The sequence below is a fragment of the Miniopterus natalensis genome, chromosome 10 (genome assembly GCF_054644295.1).
Source record: "Miniopterus natalensis isolate mMinNat1 chromosome 10, mMinNat1.hap1, whole genome shotgun sequence".
Lineage (NCBI taxonomy): Eukaryota > Metazoa > Chordata > Mammalia > Chiroptera > Miniopteridae > Miniopterus > Miniopterus natalensis.
The window spans coordinates 5,008,478-5,027,031 of record NC_142090.1 but is presented as its reverse complement, the minus strand read 5'-3'; the positions used below and the strand labels follow the sequence as shown (position 1 = coordinate 5,027,031).

Sequence of the window (18,554 nt, the reverse complement as noted above, 5' to 3'; positions counted from 1 at the left end):
TCCTTGGCTCAGGAATTATCCACAGACATTTATTGGGGACCTTCTGTGTCTCTGGTGCTGACCCAGGTCTTACAGAGCTAAGTGACCTAAAGAAATTTGGAACCCAATACATTCAATATAAATTTTTAAAAACTAAAAAAATTGGGAAGGGAAGGGAAGGGAAGGGAAGGGAAGGGAAGGGAAGGGAAGGGAAGGGAAGGGAAGGGAAGGGAAGGGAAGGGAAGGGAAGGGAAGGGAAGGGAAGGGAAGGGAAGGGAGGAGAAATTTGGAATCTACTTGAGTTACAGTAAATAATTACAAGATAAAACAAAAGCATATGTCATGAGACTTAATTCAACATCCTTGTGGACTTTCCCCTCAAACATTTTCAAACCCTCTGTCTCCATTAGCACAAGTCTCTTTTTTTAGTCCTTTGCAAAGAGCATCTGTCACACGCCGCCTCTGATAGAGAGGCTTCCAGCCAGCTTAATCTACAACCAACGCTGCCTTTCAAAGAGACGAGCAGGTTTCCAGGAAAAATAACAGGTTAAACAGCGAGGATCAGAATAAAACCGTAGAAATTATTAAATTGCTTACCACACTATTTGTTTTGAATCAGCTGTAAAAATAATGTCGGAAATATTCATTTTAATTTCTTCATTGTAAAATATTAAAAATCTGAATAAATACAGTATCTATTTGGACCCAGTGCAAAAATAAAAGAAAGAAGAGTCAGAGAGCCAGACATTGGAAAGAATGTGTCCAGACAAAAGCATTCAAGCTATTTACACACAATAAATACAGGTTTTGTATGTTTGTTTGTTTATGGAGAGGTAAGAACTATTCACCTGTACATTATGTGCTTGACAGACATGTCTAGTTTGTAACTTTTTTTCTTCCTTATAACTTAGGACAATTATGTGTATTTTAAAGCACTAGACAGACACCTGTTCCCAAGTCCTGACTACGCCACAAATACCCCCTTTGACCCTGGGTCTAGTTAATTTAACTGAATTTCCAGTTCTAACTTCCTTTATGTGTAAAATAAAGAGATTAAGCAAGGAGGTCAACATTCTGTCTAATCATAAACTCTTACTACTCTATTTTAGTGGTTTGAATTTTTTGTTAACCCAGAAGTAAACAGAGGTGAATTTTAGAATTAACACACACATTATGATAATTTCATGCCATCATAATCTTAATAGGCTATTATGGTTGGAACAAAAATTAAAAGGTCTGGAACAATATTAGTGGAAGTGGGTATAACATTATATATCTGAGCCCACATAAATAATTTCATGGCAAAGAGGTTCAGTTATAATAATTCTCTCCTAATGGATATTTTATTTGAAGTTTTGTGCTATCTGCAGCTCTTTTAAATGATAGTGATGACAGTGGTCCCTCTTAAAGATTATATATACACAAATAAATTATTCTTGTAGGGATGTCTGAGATCATTTTTAGACTGCTGACTTTTTAAAATATTGAAAACTTATCTACATGGTACACATATTACTCAACTCAAGCATCAAGCGGTGGATGTATTGCCAGTGTTTGAGCAGGCTCCAGTCCTTTTAGCTGTCTCATTTTAAAATTTATCAGATCCTTTGCCCTGGCCAGCTTGGCTCACTGGTTAGAGCGTTGGCCCGCACACTGAAGGGTCCTGGGTTCGATTCTGGCCAAGGGCATGCACCTCAGTTGCAGGCTCGATCCCCGGCCCCCGTCTGGGCTCATGCAGGAGGCAGCCAGTCAGTGTGTCTCCCTCGAATTGGTATTTCGCTCGCTCTCTCCCTTCCATTTTCCCTGAAATCCTCAGGTGAGGATTAAAAAAATAAAAATAAGATTTATCAGATCCTCTGGTTTGACTGGGTCAGTGCTAGTTTTCTAAGTCTTGGACCAAATGTCTCCCTGTCTTAGGAACCCCCGGGCACTCTGTATTCCAGCCTCCAGGGTGGCGTGTGCGTGTGTGTGCGTGTGTGTGTGCGTGTGTGTGTGTGTGTGTGCACGCACGTGTGGCTTCATTAACAAATTATGTAACAGTAGAGTCTCGTCGTGGTTCTTCACTGGTACCTCTTTATATTATTTGGGGAGGAGGGAGACAAACCTTATTGAATCTTTTGAATACAAGGTCAACACTGAATAGACATTTTTTTAACATTAACCGTATCTACCGGGGCGGACATATGCAAAAATGTTGCCATATCAATAGCTGGAAAACAAAGATCTATTCATTGTATCTTTCTGCCTTAGGAGAGTGTCTTTGCTTTAAGTGAAAATATTCTGTATAGGTCACAAGAAGCCATTTGTGTCTCTCTTATTTGGAATACTGGTTTCAGCATGTGCGATGCTTTTTAAACCTGATCACAGTGAAACACGGCATTTAAATGTTTTTCATTAGTGAGTATTTGTGGGATCAGAGCCTGTCTGAGGAGATGCTTCCAGGTTGATTTCAGGATCATTGAAAGTGGTGAGCAAATTAAAACAGAAGTTGCACTTCAGAATGTATGTAACATAATTAGTGTAACTTTTGTGCAAATTTTTCTAGTTTGCTCAACTTACATCAACTGCTTGTGTGCCTTTGGGAGCATAAACTGTGAAATAATTTAACTTGTTTTCATGGTAATGTTATTAGTAGTATCACTTCCTTTAAAGTATTTAATCTTCCTAATCTAATAAAAATACAATTTCGTAGTGTCCTATAAGAGTTACTCTTACTCTTACTTCCTTTAATGAAAGGAGCCTGTAAATGTGTGGGTGTCCCCTTGGATGGACTGTTATTTTATTGCTCTTTTGGTAAGTTTTGTGTGTTGATTAAGTGCCAGCCCCCTGCCTCTGCTTGGGCCCGCCCTGGCCGCTCTAACCATTCTCGGCGTGTAAGGCGTCACCCGCCCTTCGGCGTACGGGCTTCTGTTGCTGTGTCCCCCTCGTCTGTCAGTGTGGGGGCACCGGGCAGCGAGGACATGGGGGCCTCGAGTCAGCCGGCCTCGCCGTGTGCGGGGCTGTGTCCCTGCGAGATCTGAGAGGGGCAGGGGACGGGGTCCGTGGGTGTGCGGCCTCGCAGAGCCCTCCGCGCCGGGCACACCGACGGCCTTCGCTGGCTCGGAGGGCACCCAGGGACTGCTTACCGAGCTCTGCTCAGCGGCCCGCAGGGGCCCGGGCGGTGGGTAGAGAGTGAACAGACCCGGGCCAACCATCACGGACAGGCTGGCCCGATGGCGAAGGCTTGTCTTTCTACCTCAGTGGCTCTGTGGACACGTGCATTCTGTTGACAGAGCCGGGGACCAAAGACTCGGGGGAACAGTGGGCAGCAGGCTAATGGCTTCGTTGAGAAGCCTGGTTCTTGACTTTTAGTCCCTTAGAGGCTGGGAGAGTGTCCCTTCTCAAAGCACATGGCCACCTGGAGGAGAGGAGACCCCTGCACGAATTCAGGGTGGTGATGGAGAGGCAGGAGGGCAGGGGTGCTGGGGAGGCAGCCGCAGCTTCCCGCTGCGCCCCTCGCTCCCCAATCCAAGCGAGCCTCCTGCCCGAGCCGACCCGCAGCACTGCCCCGTGACCACCTCGACGCCAGCCCTGCTGTCCCTCCCCCCGGGCTCGCCTAAACCTGGACCTCCCTGCAGAGTAACTCTCCCCTAAAACTCAGAATACTCGTGCCACTGTGATACGTCATCCGATTTCTGCGCCAGTGTTTCCAGTATTAGGCAGAGAGAGAGACCTGACCTCTTAGTTTCGATGAACAGATACAATGTCATGAGGATTGCACTTCCTTGATTTTTTTTGTTTCTCCAGACTTGGTTTTAGAGAATCTTGACTGGAGCAGATGACTGAATAGAAAGAACTTATTGATGCTTAGGTGGGTTAAAAACAGTTGGATCTGGAGACAGAGAAGGAACTAAAGGTCCACTGGTCCCTCCCCTCCTGTGAACCTGTGATCTCTTAAAAGATGTTTCATTCATAAAACGATGGGGAACACATTGTAAAATTATAACTCAAAGTAAATTAACAAAGTGACTTAAGCTGAATTCAGGGTTATTATAACAGAAATTATTTTTAAGATATTTATATTCTAAGGCCATAATGAATGATTGATACAGTTGGTGTAGAAATATATAGTTGTATAGATGTGGACCAAAGATGCTTAATTATTTTTATGGAACATTTGGGCATATGTGAGCTGTATAGTGGATATCTCTGCATTTAAATATTTCCATAAATAAATGCTTGTTGAAGGAACACATCAATATCACATTCGCTTTTCTGGTTGTACAGCTATAAAATTAAGTTATGTAGTGATGAAATGCTAAATTAGTTGCTGGAATTATGATTACTTCTCTATATAATTTTAGTTTGACCAGAGGAAATAGAAGGTAGTGAAATACAGTACGTAGAGAGTATGTCTCCAACTGAAATTGAAAGCTAATTAGTGTGCAAATAAAAGTCCTGAAATATTGTTGAGATCAATATTGCAGGTGATGCAGGAGAAAACTCCACCACGGTTGCAGAAAAGCTCTGAGGGCCAAGAGTAGGAAAAGTTCCATTTAAGAAATCAAACTTTCTAAATGAATTTCTTCAAAAAAAAAAAAAAAAATGGGAAGCAAGATGAAGGGGGAAAAAGTCATAAATTCAGGAGGTAATTTATGCTGTGATGGTAATTTATAAATCACTTTAAATAATTTTCCAAGAGTTTTCAAAATAACCTACAAGTAACCTAAAGCTTTTTTTCTAAAGTTGAGAACAAGGCATGCTGAATGCCCAGGTATGAAATTTGCAGCACTCATGGCAAATTAAGGGGCCTCGCCCGGGCCTCTGGGTGAGAACTGAGCAGTGCGGGCTCTCAGCTGACTGACACTGAGGACACACGGAACTTGGTTTAGGGAGAAATGGAACTACCTTTATATTCAGTGATCACTGGCTCTGAACTCTGTGAGGTCTACAGCCAGGTTCTGAAATGTTCAACCTGCTAAATGAGACAAGAGATGATTATACTGTCCCTCTGAATGAGTCAGATAAAAAAATGGTAGGAGGCCCTATGACAAAAGTAGTCTCGGGAGAAATGGCAAAGTAAATCAGGTCTGCCCTGTGTGGTGTCTCCTCTGGTGTCCCCGTTCTTGGGGACCCTACTGTAGAGAGTGGAATGATCTCACGCCTGGTAGCTCACACTGTGGTCCTCTGACCGGCTGCGTGAGCCTGCGGGGAGCTTACGAGAAACGGGATCTCAGACTCCATCCAGATCTGAAAACTCAGAATCTCCATTTCAGCAAGATTTTCAGGTGGTTCCTATGCAAGTAAAAATGCGAGAACCACCACATTTGTGTACCGGTAGCTCAGGCTACTCGTCCCAGCGAGCTGCTCTGATAAACACTCCCCTGGGAATTGTCACTGAGTACTGTGTGAGCACGATTCTCAAGTCATGGTGTGGACATACTGTGGTTTTTATATTGGTCTCTACAGAGCTTTAAAGGCAACGATAAAATTTAATTTGAGCCCTGGCTCGTGTGGCTCAGTTGGGTGAGCGTCTTCCGGGGCAGCACAGGGTTGCCGTTCGATTCCCGGCAGGGCACATGCTCAGTTGCAGGCTCAGTCCCCAGTGGGGGGCGTGCAGGAGGCAGCTGACCCATGTCTCTCTGTCACATAAATGTTTCTCTCTCTCCCTCTCCCTTCCTCTCTCTCAAATCAATAAAAACATATTTTTTAAAAAGATTTAATTTGAATTTTATTTAAAACTATTTTTAACTCTTGAGCACTGTAAAGAAAAAAATAAAGCCCCTTCAAGTGCTTTGAAGACTACTAATACATTCAGCTATGCTGTCCAGTTAACATATTTTAGATTTGAAATAAAAATTCTTCCCCTCTCCCTGTTTAATTAAGTAGCATCCGCAGACTACACAGTGAGCTGCTGCAAACAAATCCGGCACCATTCGCGGTTTCTTATGTCTGAAAACCAGAACCCTCAATGCTTTGCAGTTAAAATCAGGTCTAGAAATAAGAGAGAACTCTGGGTAAAACTACACTGTCATTGAGAACCCTGGGTGGAATGAATTGTCACCCCCATCCAAACAGGCACACTGTCCACACTGACCGAGTCTATATTAAGTAATTGTTATACATTTGAACTTTCAAAGCATAGCTTTTGTTGGTTTCATGTACTGGGGCACGAATTTCAATTTAAAAGTGCGTTCTGATTCTGAGCATTTTCGGGAAGCGTTGGCACAAGTGTAGGGATGACTCCAGCCCACGGCGTCTCTGATACCAGAGCGAGCTGGGAATGGAGTTAATTTGCTGCATCACTTGCTCTGGAGCCTTTGGTGGCAGCAGATTGACACCCGCCAGCTTCCCTGTATGCTCCTGGTCCTGGCCAAGTGGTGCTCAGGTAACAGCAGCAGAGAGAGGCATTCCGATTCACTGCTTAGGAGAGGCAAGCTTTTCAAGCTAGGACGTGCTCTGAAACAAACTATACATTTCCTGGGACTCACCAAAATAATTAGTTTACTAAAGCACCAGTCTGGGTTTAAGCCTAAAATTGTACATAAAAATAGTCTATATTTCTTAGAGCAGAGAGATATTTCTTTAAAGAAATTAAAATTACTTTAGCTCCTTGGCATAACTTCCTTGCACTGAATTCATCTATTCAGCCGTCCCCTCAGTGACATTGACTGAGAGTGGGCTAGGCACCTGGTCCTGCTAAGAATCATGAGAGAACAATTCCTAACTGCAAAGTGTCGCAGTTTAGAAGGGACAGAATCTCAAGCCAGTAATTGCTAAGAGGTGACAGTGGTGTATTGGACAGATGCAAATAATTCCCTAGGAGTAGAGTAGAAGAAATAAATAATTAAAAGGGGGAAGCTAGGTTACTTAGTATTTCATTTTGCTTGGTAACTAGCCCTAACATTTTTTAAAAATATACTCATAAAATATTAAGGTTTGGAATTACATTTGATGATTCAACCTGATTTGGAAATAAACCATTTCTCACCATTAGTAATTAAAATGCTGGTAATCAGCATATGGATCAGTTGGGTTTAAAAATATAAATTATTTAAAAAAAAAAAACATGAAAAAATATTAAAATCCCATTTAAATAAAAGATCACTTTTGAATGACTCCTTAGTACTGAATTTAGAAGCATGTAGCTAGTTAATCTCGCTTGATAGGTACGTGCTTCCTGCGTGTGTAAGTGCACGGTCATCCTTTCCTTTTTCAGTGAGACATGGATTTGCTGCTTTGTGCGTTAGAGCACATTGAGATTCCAACCTGGTTTTCCTTTGCAGCTCGGTACACTTCTGTGCTACTTTCACCAAGTTAATTGATACAGTGAGCTGATGTAAATTACTTTTACTATTAGGCTGAGCTCATATTAACCCACAACAATTTAGGAAGTAAATATACTACACAATGGCATATACATACCATATTCCGAAATTAAGTTTCAAGGCTGTTTTGTTTGTTAGTTCTATGTAATTTTGAAGTGTCCGTCCCATTGCTTCCTCCCACTATCTGGACAGTCAGGACGCTTGGATATAAGTACCCTCTCCTGAGGCCCACGCCTTGGCACCTGGAGAAGGCAGCGGCCGTGGGAATGAACCCAAACAACAGCCCAGGACCACCTGCTACTTGAGTTTTTACCTCCTTGCCATTGCTTTCTCGTGTATGCAACTGGGACAGTTTTCAACATATTCCTTATAAAAATGCAACTCCTCTTTTAATGCCTGGGTGATAAACCCCTTATTTGTATTTTACTCAGAACTACTCCAGTATCCAAATTTCTGTAGTATTTCATATCTCTCTCATGAGTCATGAAATTATGCCTGGTATTGTATTTTGCATGAGTCTACCTGCACCTAGGTTCTCAGGTCTTGGAGAAGGACTGTCTTTATAGCCTTGAGAATACCATGCCCAACACCAACACCAAGCGCCTGTCAAATGCAGAGTGTTGAAGGAGTGACATCAGCATAAGGGTGGTATGAATTGTTCCCTTTGCCTGTCCCCTTTAAGTTACACCAGTAACTTAGCCCAACGAAGGGCCCTCTGCACAGCATGCCGGGATGCCCGAGAGATCCTAGCAGATATGTATCTCAAGGTGGGTGGGTTGGACCTCACAGAGGCAGAACCAGGGGAGCAGAGGTGGACGTCTGTGACCCAGGCCTCCCTGGCAGTGGTGCCCACAGTCCCGGCAACACCATCAGTGATGTTGGCACCAAGGACCCCTCTGGCGGAGGGGATGGAGGGTGGAAAGTACATGCTCCCAAACAGAGCTCCTGTAAGGAAAACAAAACAACTTGTGATACAGCGCCACCTGCTGGGAAAAGAGAAAGGCCTCTAATTGCCAATACATCGAACTTTAAAATCAAAGTAAGCAAAGCTTTACCTAAATAGGAAAGGTGTTGGCTTCTCCAAAGGTACCGGCAGAGGCACATCTAATCGAACAGCATGAAAAGTCATGGCACTATAGTATCACAAAAGTAAAATGACAGTTCTCCAGTGACCAAACTCAAAGTCCTGGGAGATTGGGATCTAACTGATAAAGAATGATTATTTAAGAAATTAATAGCTGAGAACTCCCCAAGCCTGGGGAAAGAACTAGGCATACAAGTCCATGAAGCTCTTGGATCACTCTACTATCTCAGTGCAAAAAGACCCTCTTGGAGACACGTGATAATGAAGCTATCAAAAGTTAATGATAAGGAGTCGTGAAGGCACCCAGGGAAAAAAAAGAAAGTATCCTATAAAGGAATCCCCGTTAGCTAATGAGCAGATTTCTTAGCAGATATCATCTAGCAATATCCATGATGTGTCTCATATATCAATAATTACCCTAAATGTAAATGGGTGGAAGTCACTGAAGGCACAGAATAGCTATGTGAATTAGCACACAAGATCCGAGGATATGCTGCCTTCAAGAGACTCATTTCAGCTCCAAAGACAAACATGGGCTCAGAGTGAAGGGGTGGAAGGGGGTACTCCGAGCCTGTGGTAACCAGAAGTAAGCAGGTACCAGACATGCAGACTTCAAGTCAGAAAGGACAACAAAGTCAGAGAAGGACAAGAATCACGTGCTCTTACTCGTATGTGGAATCTAATGAACAAATAAACTGATGAACAAAATAGATGCAGAGACATAGAAGCATGGAACAGACTGAGGGGTCTCAGAGGGAAGGCGGGGTGGGGGAGTGGGTGGGGAGAGACTAACCGAAGAACTTATATGTTTATAAGCATAACCCACGGACACGGACACCAGTGTGGGGAAGGCCTGGGGGTGGGACGGATGCGGGGTGGGGGGATCAGTGGGGAAAAAGGGGAACATCTGTAATACGTTCAACAGTAAAGATAAATTTAAAAACATGGGAACAAGAGGCAAAGAAGGCTGTTACATAATGATAACAGGGTCAGTATGTCAGAAAGGTATAAGAATTATAAATACATCGGTTCCCAGCATATGAGCACTAACATACATTAATCCGAGCGTGTCTTAATAGAGGACTAGACAACAATACAGTAATAGTAGAGAACTTCACTATCCCTCTGTCAGCAACGGATAGAGCTCCAGATAGAAAATAAACCGGGGAACATGGGGTTTGAACCACAGTACGGAACAAAGAAACTAAACCCACACATATAAAATACTCCTTCCAACAGCAGCAGAATGCACATCGTTCCAAGTCCACATGGGACATTCTTCAGGAGAGATTATACAATAAGCCACAAAACTAATCTTAACAATTTCCTCAAACCACATTGGCATGAAATAAGAATCAACAATAAGAGGAAAGTGACTGGATCTTCAAATATGTAGAAATTAAACAACACACTTTTAAGCAACCAGGGATTCAAAGAAGAGACCAAAAGGGAAACAAAAGGTTACCTTGAAACAAGCGAGTGTGAAGATACAATGTTTAAAACCTTGTGGGATGCAGCAAAAGCAGTTCTGAGAGGAAAGTTTATAGCAATAAACACATATTAAGATATTAGAAAGAGCCCGGCCGGGCGTGGCTCAGCAGTTGAGCATCGACCTAGGATCCAGGCGATTGGGGTTCAGTTTCCAGTCAGGGCACATGCCCGGGTTGTGGGCTCGATCAATGACTCTCTCATCATTGATATTTCTGCCTCTACCTCTCCTTTCCTCTCTCTGAAATCAATAAAGATATATTTTTTTTAAAAAAAGATATTAGAAAGAAACTGTCTTTATACCTCAAGAAACTGGAAAAAGAAGATAAAATTGAACCCAAAGTTAGCAGAAACAATGAAATAATAAAAATCAGCAGAAATAAATGAAATAAGAGACCAGAGAAACCACAGACAGGACCAACAAAACTAAAAGCTGATTCTTCAAAAGATAAACAAAATTGACAAACCTATAGCAAGAATCGGAAAAAAGAAGACTTAAATAAAATTAGAAATGAAAGAGGAGACACTACAGCTGATATTACAAAATGTAGAGAACTTACACAACTCAATACCATAAAATCAAACAATCCAATTAAAAAATGGGCAAAAGACCTGAATAGACACTTCTCCAAAGAGGACATGCAGATGCCAATAGACAAGTGAAAAAATGCTCAGCGTCACCACTCATCAGAGATGCCAATTAAAATCACAGTGAGGTAGCACTTCACACCCGTCAGAAGGCGAAGATGCTGAGAAAAGGGGACCCTAGTGACTGCTGGAGGGAGTACAGATGGGTGCGGCCACTGTGGAAACAATATAGAGGTTCCTCAAAAAATTAAATATAGATCTGCCATGCAATCCAGCAATTCCACATCGGGGTGTGTACCCAAAGGAAGTGACAACTGGATTTCAATGAAATACAAGCACTCCTGTGTTATCCCAGCGTCCTTCGGGGCGGGCAAGGTATGGGAACAACCCGAGCCCCCATCGGAGCATGAATGGGTGGGAAGGATGTAGTAAGTGTGCACAGGGGACTGTGACTCTCCCTGAGAGAAAAGACATCCTGCCACTTGAGACGACGTAACTGGACCTCCAGCAGGATGTCTGTGCAGGAAAAGTCAGACAGAGAAAGGCAAGTACTGCACGGCATCGCTTACATGTGAAATCTGAACATAAAGAAGCCCTGCCTTGAAAAAACCGAGAGTAAAATGATAGTTGCCAGGGGATGGAGGGGGGCGCAAGGCTGATGCTGTTCAGGGCGCAGACTTGTACTGAGCAGCAGTAAACCGTGGAGACAGTGAACGCGCCAGGGTCCCTGCCCTGGAATCGTGTGACGTGATAACCGCGCTTAATGGCAGCCCTGTTAGGACATGTACATGTGTCAAAGTAACACGCTGGACACCTTAAATTTACAAATTATGACATGTCCAATTTATCAAATTAAATAAATTTTGAAAATGAAAGGCTGTAAGTGGGAATAAATAAATACCTGGAGTGAATTTTCCATCCACTCTCACGGTAACCCAGTGTCGTGCCTCCGCATACGTTGCATTTCCCCCCGCAATGCCCTTCCTCTCACTGTCTCCTCTCACAGCCCTGTCCGCTCATTGAGGCTCAGCCGAAAAGCCTGTTGTTGTGGCCCCTCGTGGGAAGCTTCGCCGTCACTATCCATCCCTGCTTTACGCCGCTTCACAGCTCCACCTGATGGTCTAGATTTTGTGTGTTTGGTGTATTTACTCTCCTGGGCAGTAAGAGGCTGAGCGGCAGCGACTAGAAGCTGCTTCATCTTCTGTTTCCCACAGCGCTCAGCAAATGTTTGCTGCTTGACTGAAGGTTTGCAAGGAGTTGTGGAGGAAGAACGTGTCTGCATTAGAATCAGAGGCCCCTTGCCCGGGAGGCATGGCTCAGTGGTTGAGACCGAGGCTCGATTCCCGGTCAGGGCACAGGCCCGGGTTGCGGGCTCGATCCCCAGCAGGGGGGTGCAGGAGGCAGCCGATCGATGACTCTCATCATTGATGTTTCTCTCTCATCATTGATGTTTCTCTCTCTCTCCCTCTCCCTTCCTCTCTCTGAAATCAGTAAAAGAAATATCAGAGGCCCCACGCTTAGCTGGGCTGTGTCTGCTGCGGTCATTGTGGGCACGGCTGATGATAGCTCAGGAAAGCACGGGGCTGGAGAATTTGATCTCTGCGCCGAGACTGTCTTCTTTTGCAGCAGGGAGTTTCCAGGGCTTCATTATAATCAAGGAGTTCCCTGCAGGCTGGCTCTCCATCAGCTCATTTCCCACGACCCTTACAGATTCTGTTTTGTTCTGGGTGGACTTTCCTATTTTAAAAAGTTTTCTGTTCAAATCCAGAAATGTTCTGTGAATGCTAATACATAACAATTAATACCGTTGTTATCTGTGAGTCTCTTAACCAGGATTATATAGAACCAGTTTGGGGGGCAGTTGGAGAGAGGCATTGATGGGAGGATTTAGGGGATGGGACCAGGATAAAGGAAAGAGTCTGTGCTGTTGAAAAAGGAGTGTTCTTGAACCAACTTCAACTTCATTCCCCATTGCTAGGGCACAGGCAAGCTACGAAATTGTGCCCCAAAAGCTGTGGTCCAGATATTTTGTAGCAACCATTCATTTCTTGGTCCTCTACTTCCTGCCTAGTAATGATCTAGTTTATGAACATTATCTCTAACTCTTAAAACTGCTAATTAGATAAATATAATTATTCCACTTTTCAAGGGAGAGAACTGATTTAGAAAAGTTAAATTATAATCACAATTGCCCATCTAGTAAATAGACAAAGATTTGGACACAAAACCCACATTTCCCCCCCTATGTCCTGCTTGCTGCCTTTTTAAGTAGGTGGCTTCTGTTGGCCAGCTGGGCACAGGGGGAAGGGCAAGGAAGACTTAGAAATGTTGTCTTATCAGGCTGGTATGTTCTCATTGTCATTGCCATGGCATTATTTCAAAACCTCAAATCGCTACAGAAAACTCGGTGTTACCCCTTTCTGACTTGGTATTGGCTTTGGTAAAGAATAGGACAGGCCCAGCCAGCATGGCTCAGTGGTTGAGCATCAACCTAGGATCCAGGATGTCACCATTCGGTTCCCCGTCAGGGCACATGCCCTGGTCAAGGGCTTGACCCCAGTAGGGGGCATTCAGGAGGCAGCCGATCAATGACTCTGTCATCATTGATGTTTCTATCTTTCCCTCCCTCTCCCGTCCTCTCTCTGAAATCAATTTTTTAAAAACATAAAATAAAAAGAACAGGAGATAGGAACCAAGAGGGCTAATCTTTCATCTCTCACCAGGAGGAAATTTTGCTGGTGTTGTCGTTTTTTTGCAAAAAGGAAATAAAATGAATTTGTGATATGCAAATGAATCTCTCAACTGTTTGTTAATTTCTACTGTTTACTCAAACGTGGGACACACCAGGCCTGTGATACATCATCTTTTGTGCGCTTGGCACCTTCCATCACGAGTCTTATTAATCTGCTCAAACTAACAAGGATTAATTGCCTTGGTAAGGCAGCCCGGCATTGGAATGATATATTGCCCAGACAGCGTGGAATCTGGCCACTCATAAATCTCATTTTTTGTTGTTCTGTTTCTGTTTGTCTCTTTCTTGACAGATGCGTGCCCAATCACTGTGAGCATGGCGGGAAGTGCTCGCAAACATGGGACAGCTTCAAGTGCACTTGTGATGAGACCGGATACAGTGGGGCCACCTGCCACAACTGTGAGTGCCAGTTCATCTCTCTCCGAGCTTGTAATTGCATGAGATTCCCGGGTCTCCAGCTGTGCGTTAAAACTCAGCAACCTGAGTAACCCACGTACTAAATCACTCACTTCTGAAGCACCCAGATTTGTTGGTGTTTCTCCAGAACAGTGTTCTGGTTGTCAGAATGTATTCTCTCATGCCTGAGGACTCAAACAAAACAAACAAAACACACACACACGGAACGTTCCCGGTGTTGTGTAAACATGTGGCTGGAATTGGAATGCTGATCTTGGGTTTGACTCAATGTGTCCAAGCGATGTCTGTCTACAGATTGGAAAATTATGGTAGTGGAATGTCTGTGACTGGATCCTCATTTATCAGTCCATCAGAGAGGCAGACAGAGTGTAATTTGAACATTTAGTGTCTTGGAAATGGTTGTCTCATGTTCTATCGCAGTGATTTCACTGCATTTTTTTAGATCAGAAAAAGATGACTTAGAAAGTGGAATAAGCCCATTGAAGGGGTATATCTAAAATAAAAACCCAAGGAGGCAGCTTTTTTTAAAAGTTAAAAATAAAAACATGCAAAAAATGACTAGTAAACACAGAAGGGCCCTGTTCTACGTAATAGCTTTACCCTGAAAAGGTAAGTAAATTTAATGTTTTGTAATTCATTTTTAAAGGAATTTTTAAAGAAATATTAATTCTATAATTATAACATTTACTTTCCAAATATGCACTGCTGTTTACAAAGCCCTTTTGAAACAGATTTGCCATAAAACATATAGTTGAAAGAAAGTCATCTGTGTGTGTGTGTGTGTGTGTGTGTGTGTGTGTGTAGAGAGAGAAAGAAATTCCGTTTCCTTCAATCTTCTCTCAATATTCTGAAAAACTGAAAATCTAATATCTGAACCCTCTCCTACACTTTCTCTTCACTTTTAAGAAATAAAGACAAGCAAAATGTTATCAGGATGGAGTTCTGGGGACAGTAAAAATGCAATATTGTTCTCTGAGCCTTTTCTATCATTATTTGTAGACATGTTGAGTCAGAAAGTGTGTTCAGACTATATTGGGAGACCTCAACAACAACAAAATTTGTAATTTATTTTATTGCACTTATTAATTTGTTTAGGAAAATATTTAAAAATAGGAGACAAAAAGAACTAAAAAATTAATGATAATAATAAGATATACAAGAGACTAGAGCAGATAGACACTTAGTAGTTCATCATCTACAAAGTATTGATATATAGGTATTGAGAAAGTATTTATAAATAACAAAACTGATATTGCAATTAATTAGAATAAAGGAGTTATAACTAAAATTGCCTTTCCACTCACACTAGATGTTCACTTTCAGCATATAATACTCACTATATGGTAAGTCTGAATTAGGTAACTTTGATAAAACTAAGTACTTTTCGTCCACCAGTATAATTCACATAGTACTGTCCTATAAACACCACCTGTAACTACAAGGGATTTGTGTCTGAATATGGAAATCTTAACCAAAGACAGAGAGCAAGAAATTGGGGGTGGTCCCAGGGGTTTCCTAACTCAGCAACCACTTTGATATTGAATTGAAAAGCAAATAATTAATTTTTGTAGCTGCTGGGATACACAGCAAAGACAAAGATTTTTTAAATATTTTAAGGTTTAAAAATTTAAAAATATGCTCCTGGTTGAATAGTTGAGGGTGTGTGTGTGTGTGTGTGTGTGTGTGTGTGTGTGTATGTGTAATAGTTACAGCTCCAAGTATTAGAAACACCCTAAGTGTGCTTAGGTTTAACTTTAGTGCAAACTCTAAATGCAAACCAGGAAAACGCCTGCTTCCTGCTGCTCAGTCCCACTCGTGCCCTGCTCCCTTCTGCATCTAGGACAGTAGAATCATGCATCCGAACGAGACGCTGATCCCTCGTCACCCTCACTAAATGGCCAAAATCTTGAAAATCCAGCGTGTGCCTAAATAGAGCTTAGAAGGCCATAGCGCGTCATTCAAGAAAGGGCTGATGGGACCCTGTTTGGTTGCGCATATACATAGACATATACACCTTGTAGCTTATTGAAGGGCACGTGCTTTCTAATTCAGTTCAGCACAGAGTGAGCAGTTGTGCAGGATTCTCGGCCAGGGGCCACTTTCATAGCAGGAGCATTGAAATGACCAGCTGGGCGCCGTGCGGGCTGGGAGGTGATCGCGCTGAGCGCCCCTGGAGCGAGTCCTGGGGCTGCTCCTGGAGTCCTTGGTTCCTCTCTTGACAAGACTTCCAGTTGTTTATTCTGTCTTCTGTGGTTTTGAACCTGGTCAGTGTTGTTAAATATTGTAGCTCATTTTCTGCAGGGGACTGAGCGCCCCTTTCGGAGAGGAGTTATGCTGATTTTATCGAGCACTCCCGAGCAAGGCAAAGGACGGCGAAGTCCAGCCTGGCATTTAGCAGAACTCGGTGTTCAGCGGAGCTTCCAGCGTGTCCATGAGGCGACCATGTCAGCACATCTTCTCCATGGGGCAGGCGTGGTCGGGATGAGATGGCTGTCTCTCAGGTGACCTGTGGTCATCAGGCTAGAGACTGGAGTCCACGGTGGAGCCTAGAAGCCCTCTTTTGTTAGGTCACCCTGCCTGACCTTGAACGTGGCTGTACTGCTTACTTACCTGGAACCTGGGGTTACAAGTAAACTCTCTGAGCTTCATTTCTCTCCTGTGAGAAATGGGTCTAGTCACAGCCCCTCCTAAAGCCACTGTGAGATTAAAGAAGGCGACTTGTAGAAGACACTGAGGGGAGATTAGCATATGTTAGTCTCAATAACTTTTTGCCATTTCAGTCCTTTCAGAATAATCACCCCTTTGCCCTGAGCCTGTTACCAATAATTGCCTGCATCACACTATTTGTCATTAAATTTCATGCTGCCAGTCATGGTTTCTGTCATTTCTGTGGCACACTCGGGCTTGAAGTGAATGATTGGTTCCCATAGTTTGATGTTTTCTTTTTATGTTCTTTTTTTTCCCAGAAGAATTGAAGAGAATTAAAAGGGATGTATATATGTCCTGGACCTATATCCATTTGAATGTTAGTTAGTTAGTTAGTTAGTTAGTTAGTTAGTTAGTTAGTTAGTTAGTTTATACATGGAGAATTTATTTCTAAACACAGTCTGTGTAGGGCTCAGAGGATCGTCACTTATAAGCCTCAGTCAGGATGCCATCCTTTGGCAAAGAAAATCCCACAGGGAAAGCCGAAGATGCCTGGAGACAGATGACAGGAAAGGAAAAGTCTTCTCGTCCAAAAACTAAGAAGACTGATTTGTGTCAAAATGTAAATGTGTTAAATTGTTGCAGTTTTACACTTTTAAATGTTTCTTATGCAGACGCTCTGTTCTCAGTGAGTTTCTAAGAACTGACTGGCAGCGTATCGGTCCATGAAATCGTGGCAGAAAGAATCGAACGACCATGTTGAACAGTTCATTTGTTTTCTTACATTGGCTTGTCCCACATTCACCCCCCAAACGTTAAAGAAAGTGTCTTCCTTGTGCGTGAAACGTCACGTTTACAGCTGGGCTTTTTCCTGCAGCGCTGTGCAGACACTTTTCAACTGGTCTCCGAGCTTACTTTCCAATGCTCTAAGTGCTCTTTAGGATTTAATTATCATCTCACTTTTTTCACATGTTCCTTACACTTCATAATTATGGCTCTAATTTAGATAAATTAAATTTTTAAAAAAACTCCCTCTGATTTCAGGGCCTGGCAGATATCTTTCCTTGCGCTGCTGGGATCTATCTTTGACTTTATCCATTCTTACATATACTATCAATCCCGCATGTGAGACTGCCCTAAAAATCTACAGTGTTCTCACTAATATCAAAACTGTTGGCTATTTTCAAAGGTGCAGGAGGGTATTTGATAGATATTTGAGACGGAACTTTATAAGAATTATTAAATGCAGATCTTCATTCTGAGAGAAAACATTCGTCCAGATTATCTTTTTATTAAAGGAGAGATTGTCATCTTGCCCAGATACATAGACAGGACTCTTTCCAGAGCTAGCAAGAAGAGATTGACTCAGCGGCCTACACAGATCTCTTTTAATTTTAAAATTATGTGATTTCTGAATTCTGAAGTACTGAAAAAGAGGAAGTACTGGTGTTCCCCAACAACCACAAAACTGAAATTTTTACTAGTCAATGTTAGAGGAAAGACTAAAATTTAGAAGGAAAATATTCTACGCGCTGTAGTCTGGAGCTATTACTCTGTGTCCACAAATTTGTAAACCATAAATTACACAGCATATTGTTACTGCACAGGGGAAAAGGGAGCAGATTTCAGTAGCTCACACCATGTTCTGTATAATCCATTATTTTCCTAAGTAACTTAATTCCGAGTATAATTTTAAAAAATAAATTACATTTATAAATATTTTGTAAGCATGAAAAGTATCAGCCTAGCCTGTAAAAGGTGAGCATGTGTTATAGTATAGCCTCAGTTCCGAATCCCAGTGAAGCAGAGGGGTATGAAAAGGAATTAAGATTATGAGGACTGTTCATGAAATGATGCACTTCTTTGGAGGAAGCTTCTTAACACTATACCCTAATATTCTGCCTCTTCCTCTCTCTACCCCGCCTCCCAGCTTGGACCCCATTCGCAGAGTGGAGTCAGACCTCGGCATGTTGCTGAGTGGCTAAAACATAAGTAAGTGATGGTAGGAACACAAACATTCATTGTCCCATGGCCGCTCCATAATGACAAGGACACACTGAGCACCTGAAGCAGGTCAAGGTGTCTGAATAGAATGGGAGGATGAAGAGGTAAACTTACAAGAATCCAGTAATTGTTCACTTGATAACCAAAGGCGATCTGGCTACTCAATACCACGTTCTGGATTAGAAAGACAGCCTCACCCTGTGTAGATGAATCAGCCCTCGTAGCCATTATATTTGCTAATAAAGCCTTTTATCTTTTCAGGGAGTATTGGCTTAAACACTGAGGCCCC

The 18,554-nt window shown here is 42.6% G+C and overlaps 1 protein-coding gene across 1 annotated transcript in view; it reads left to right on the top strand.

Annotated features, from left to right (window-relative positions):
- CNTNAP2 (contactin associated protein 2) overlaps positions 1 to 18,554 on the top strand; it is a 1,301,514-nt gene that overhangs the window by 853,432 nt on the left and 429,528 nt on the right. The window contains exon 11 of the mRNA XM_087820965.1: positions 13,491 to 13,597. Within this exon, the coding sequence (XP_087677091.1) occupies positions 13,491 to 13,597 (107 nt within the window). The remainder of the gene's footprint in view (positions 1 to 13,490; positions 13,598 to 18,554) is intronic.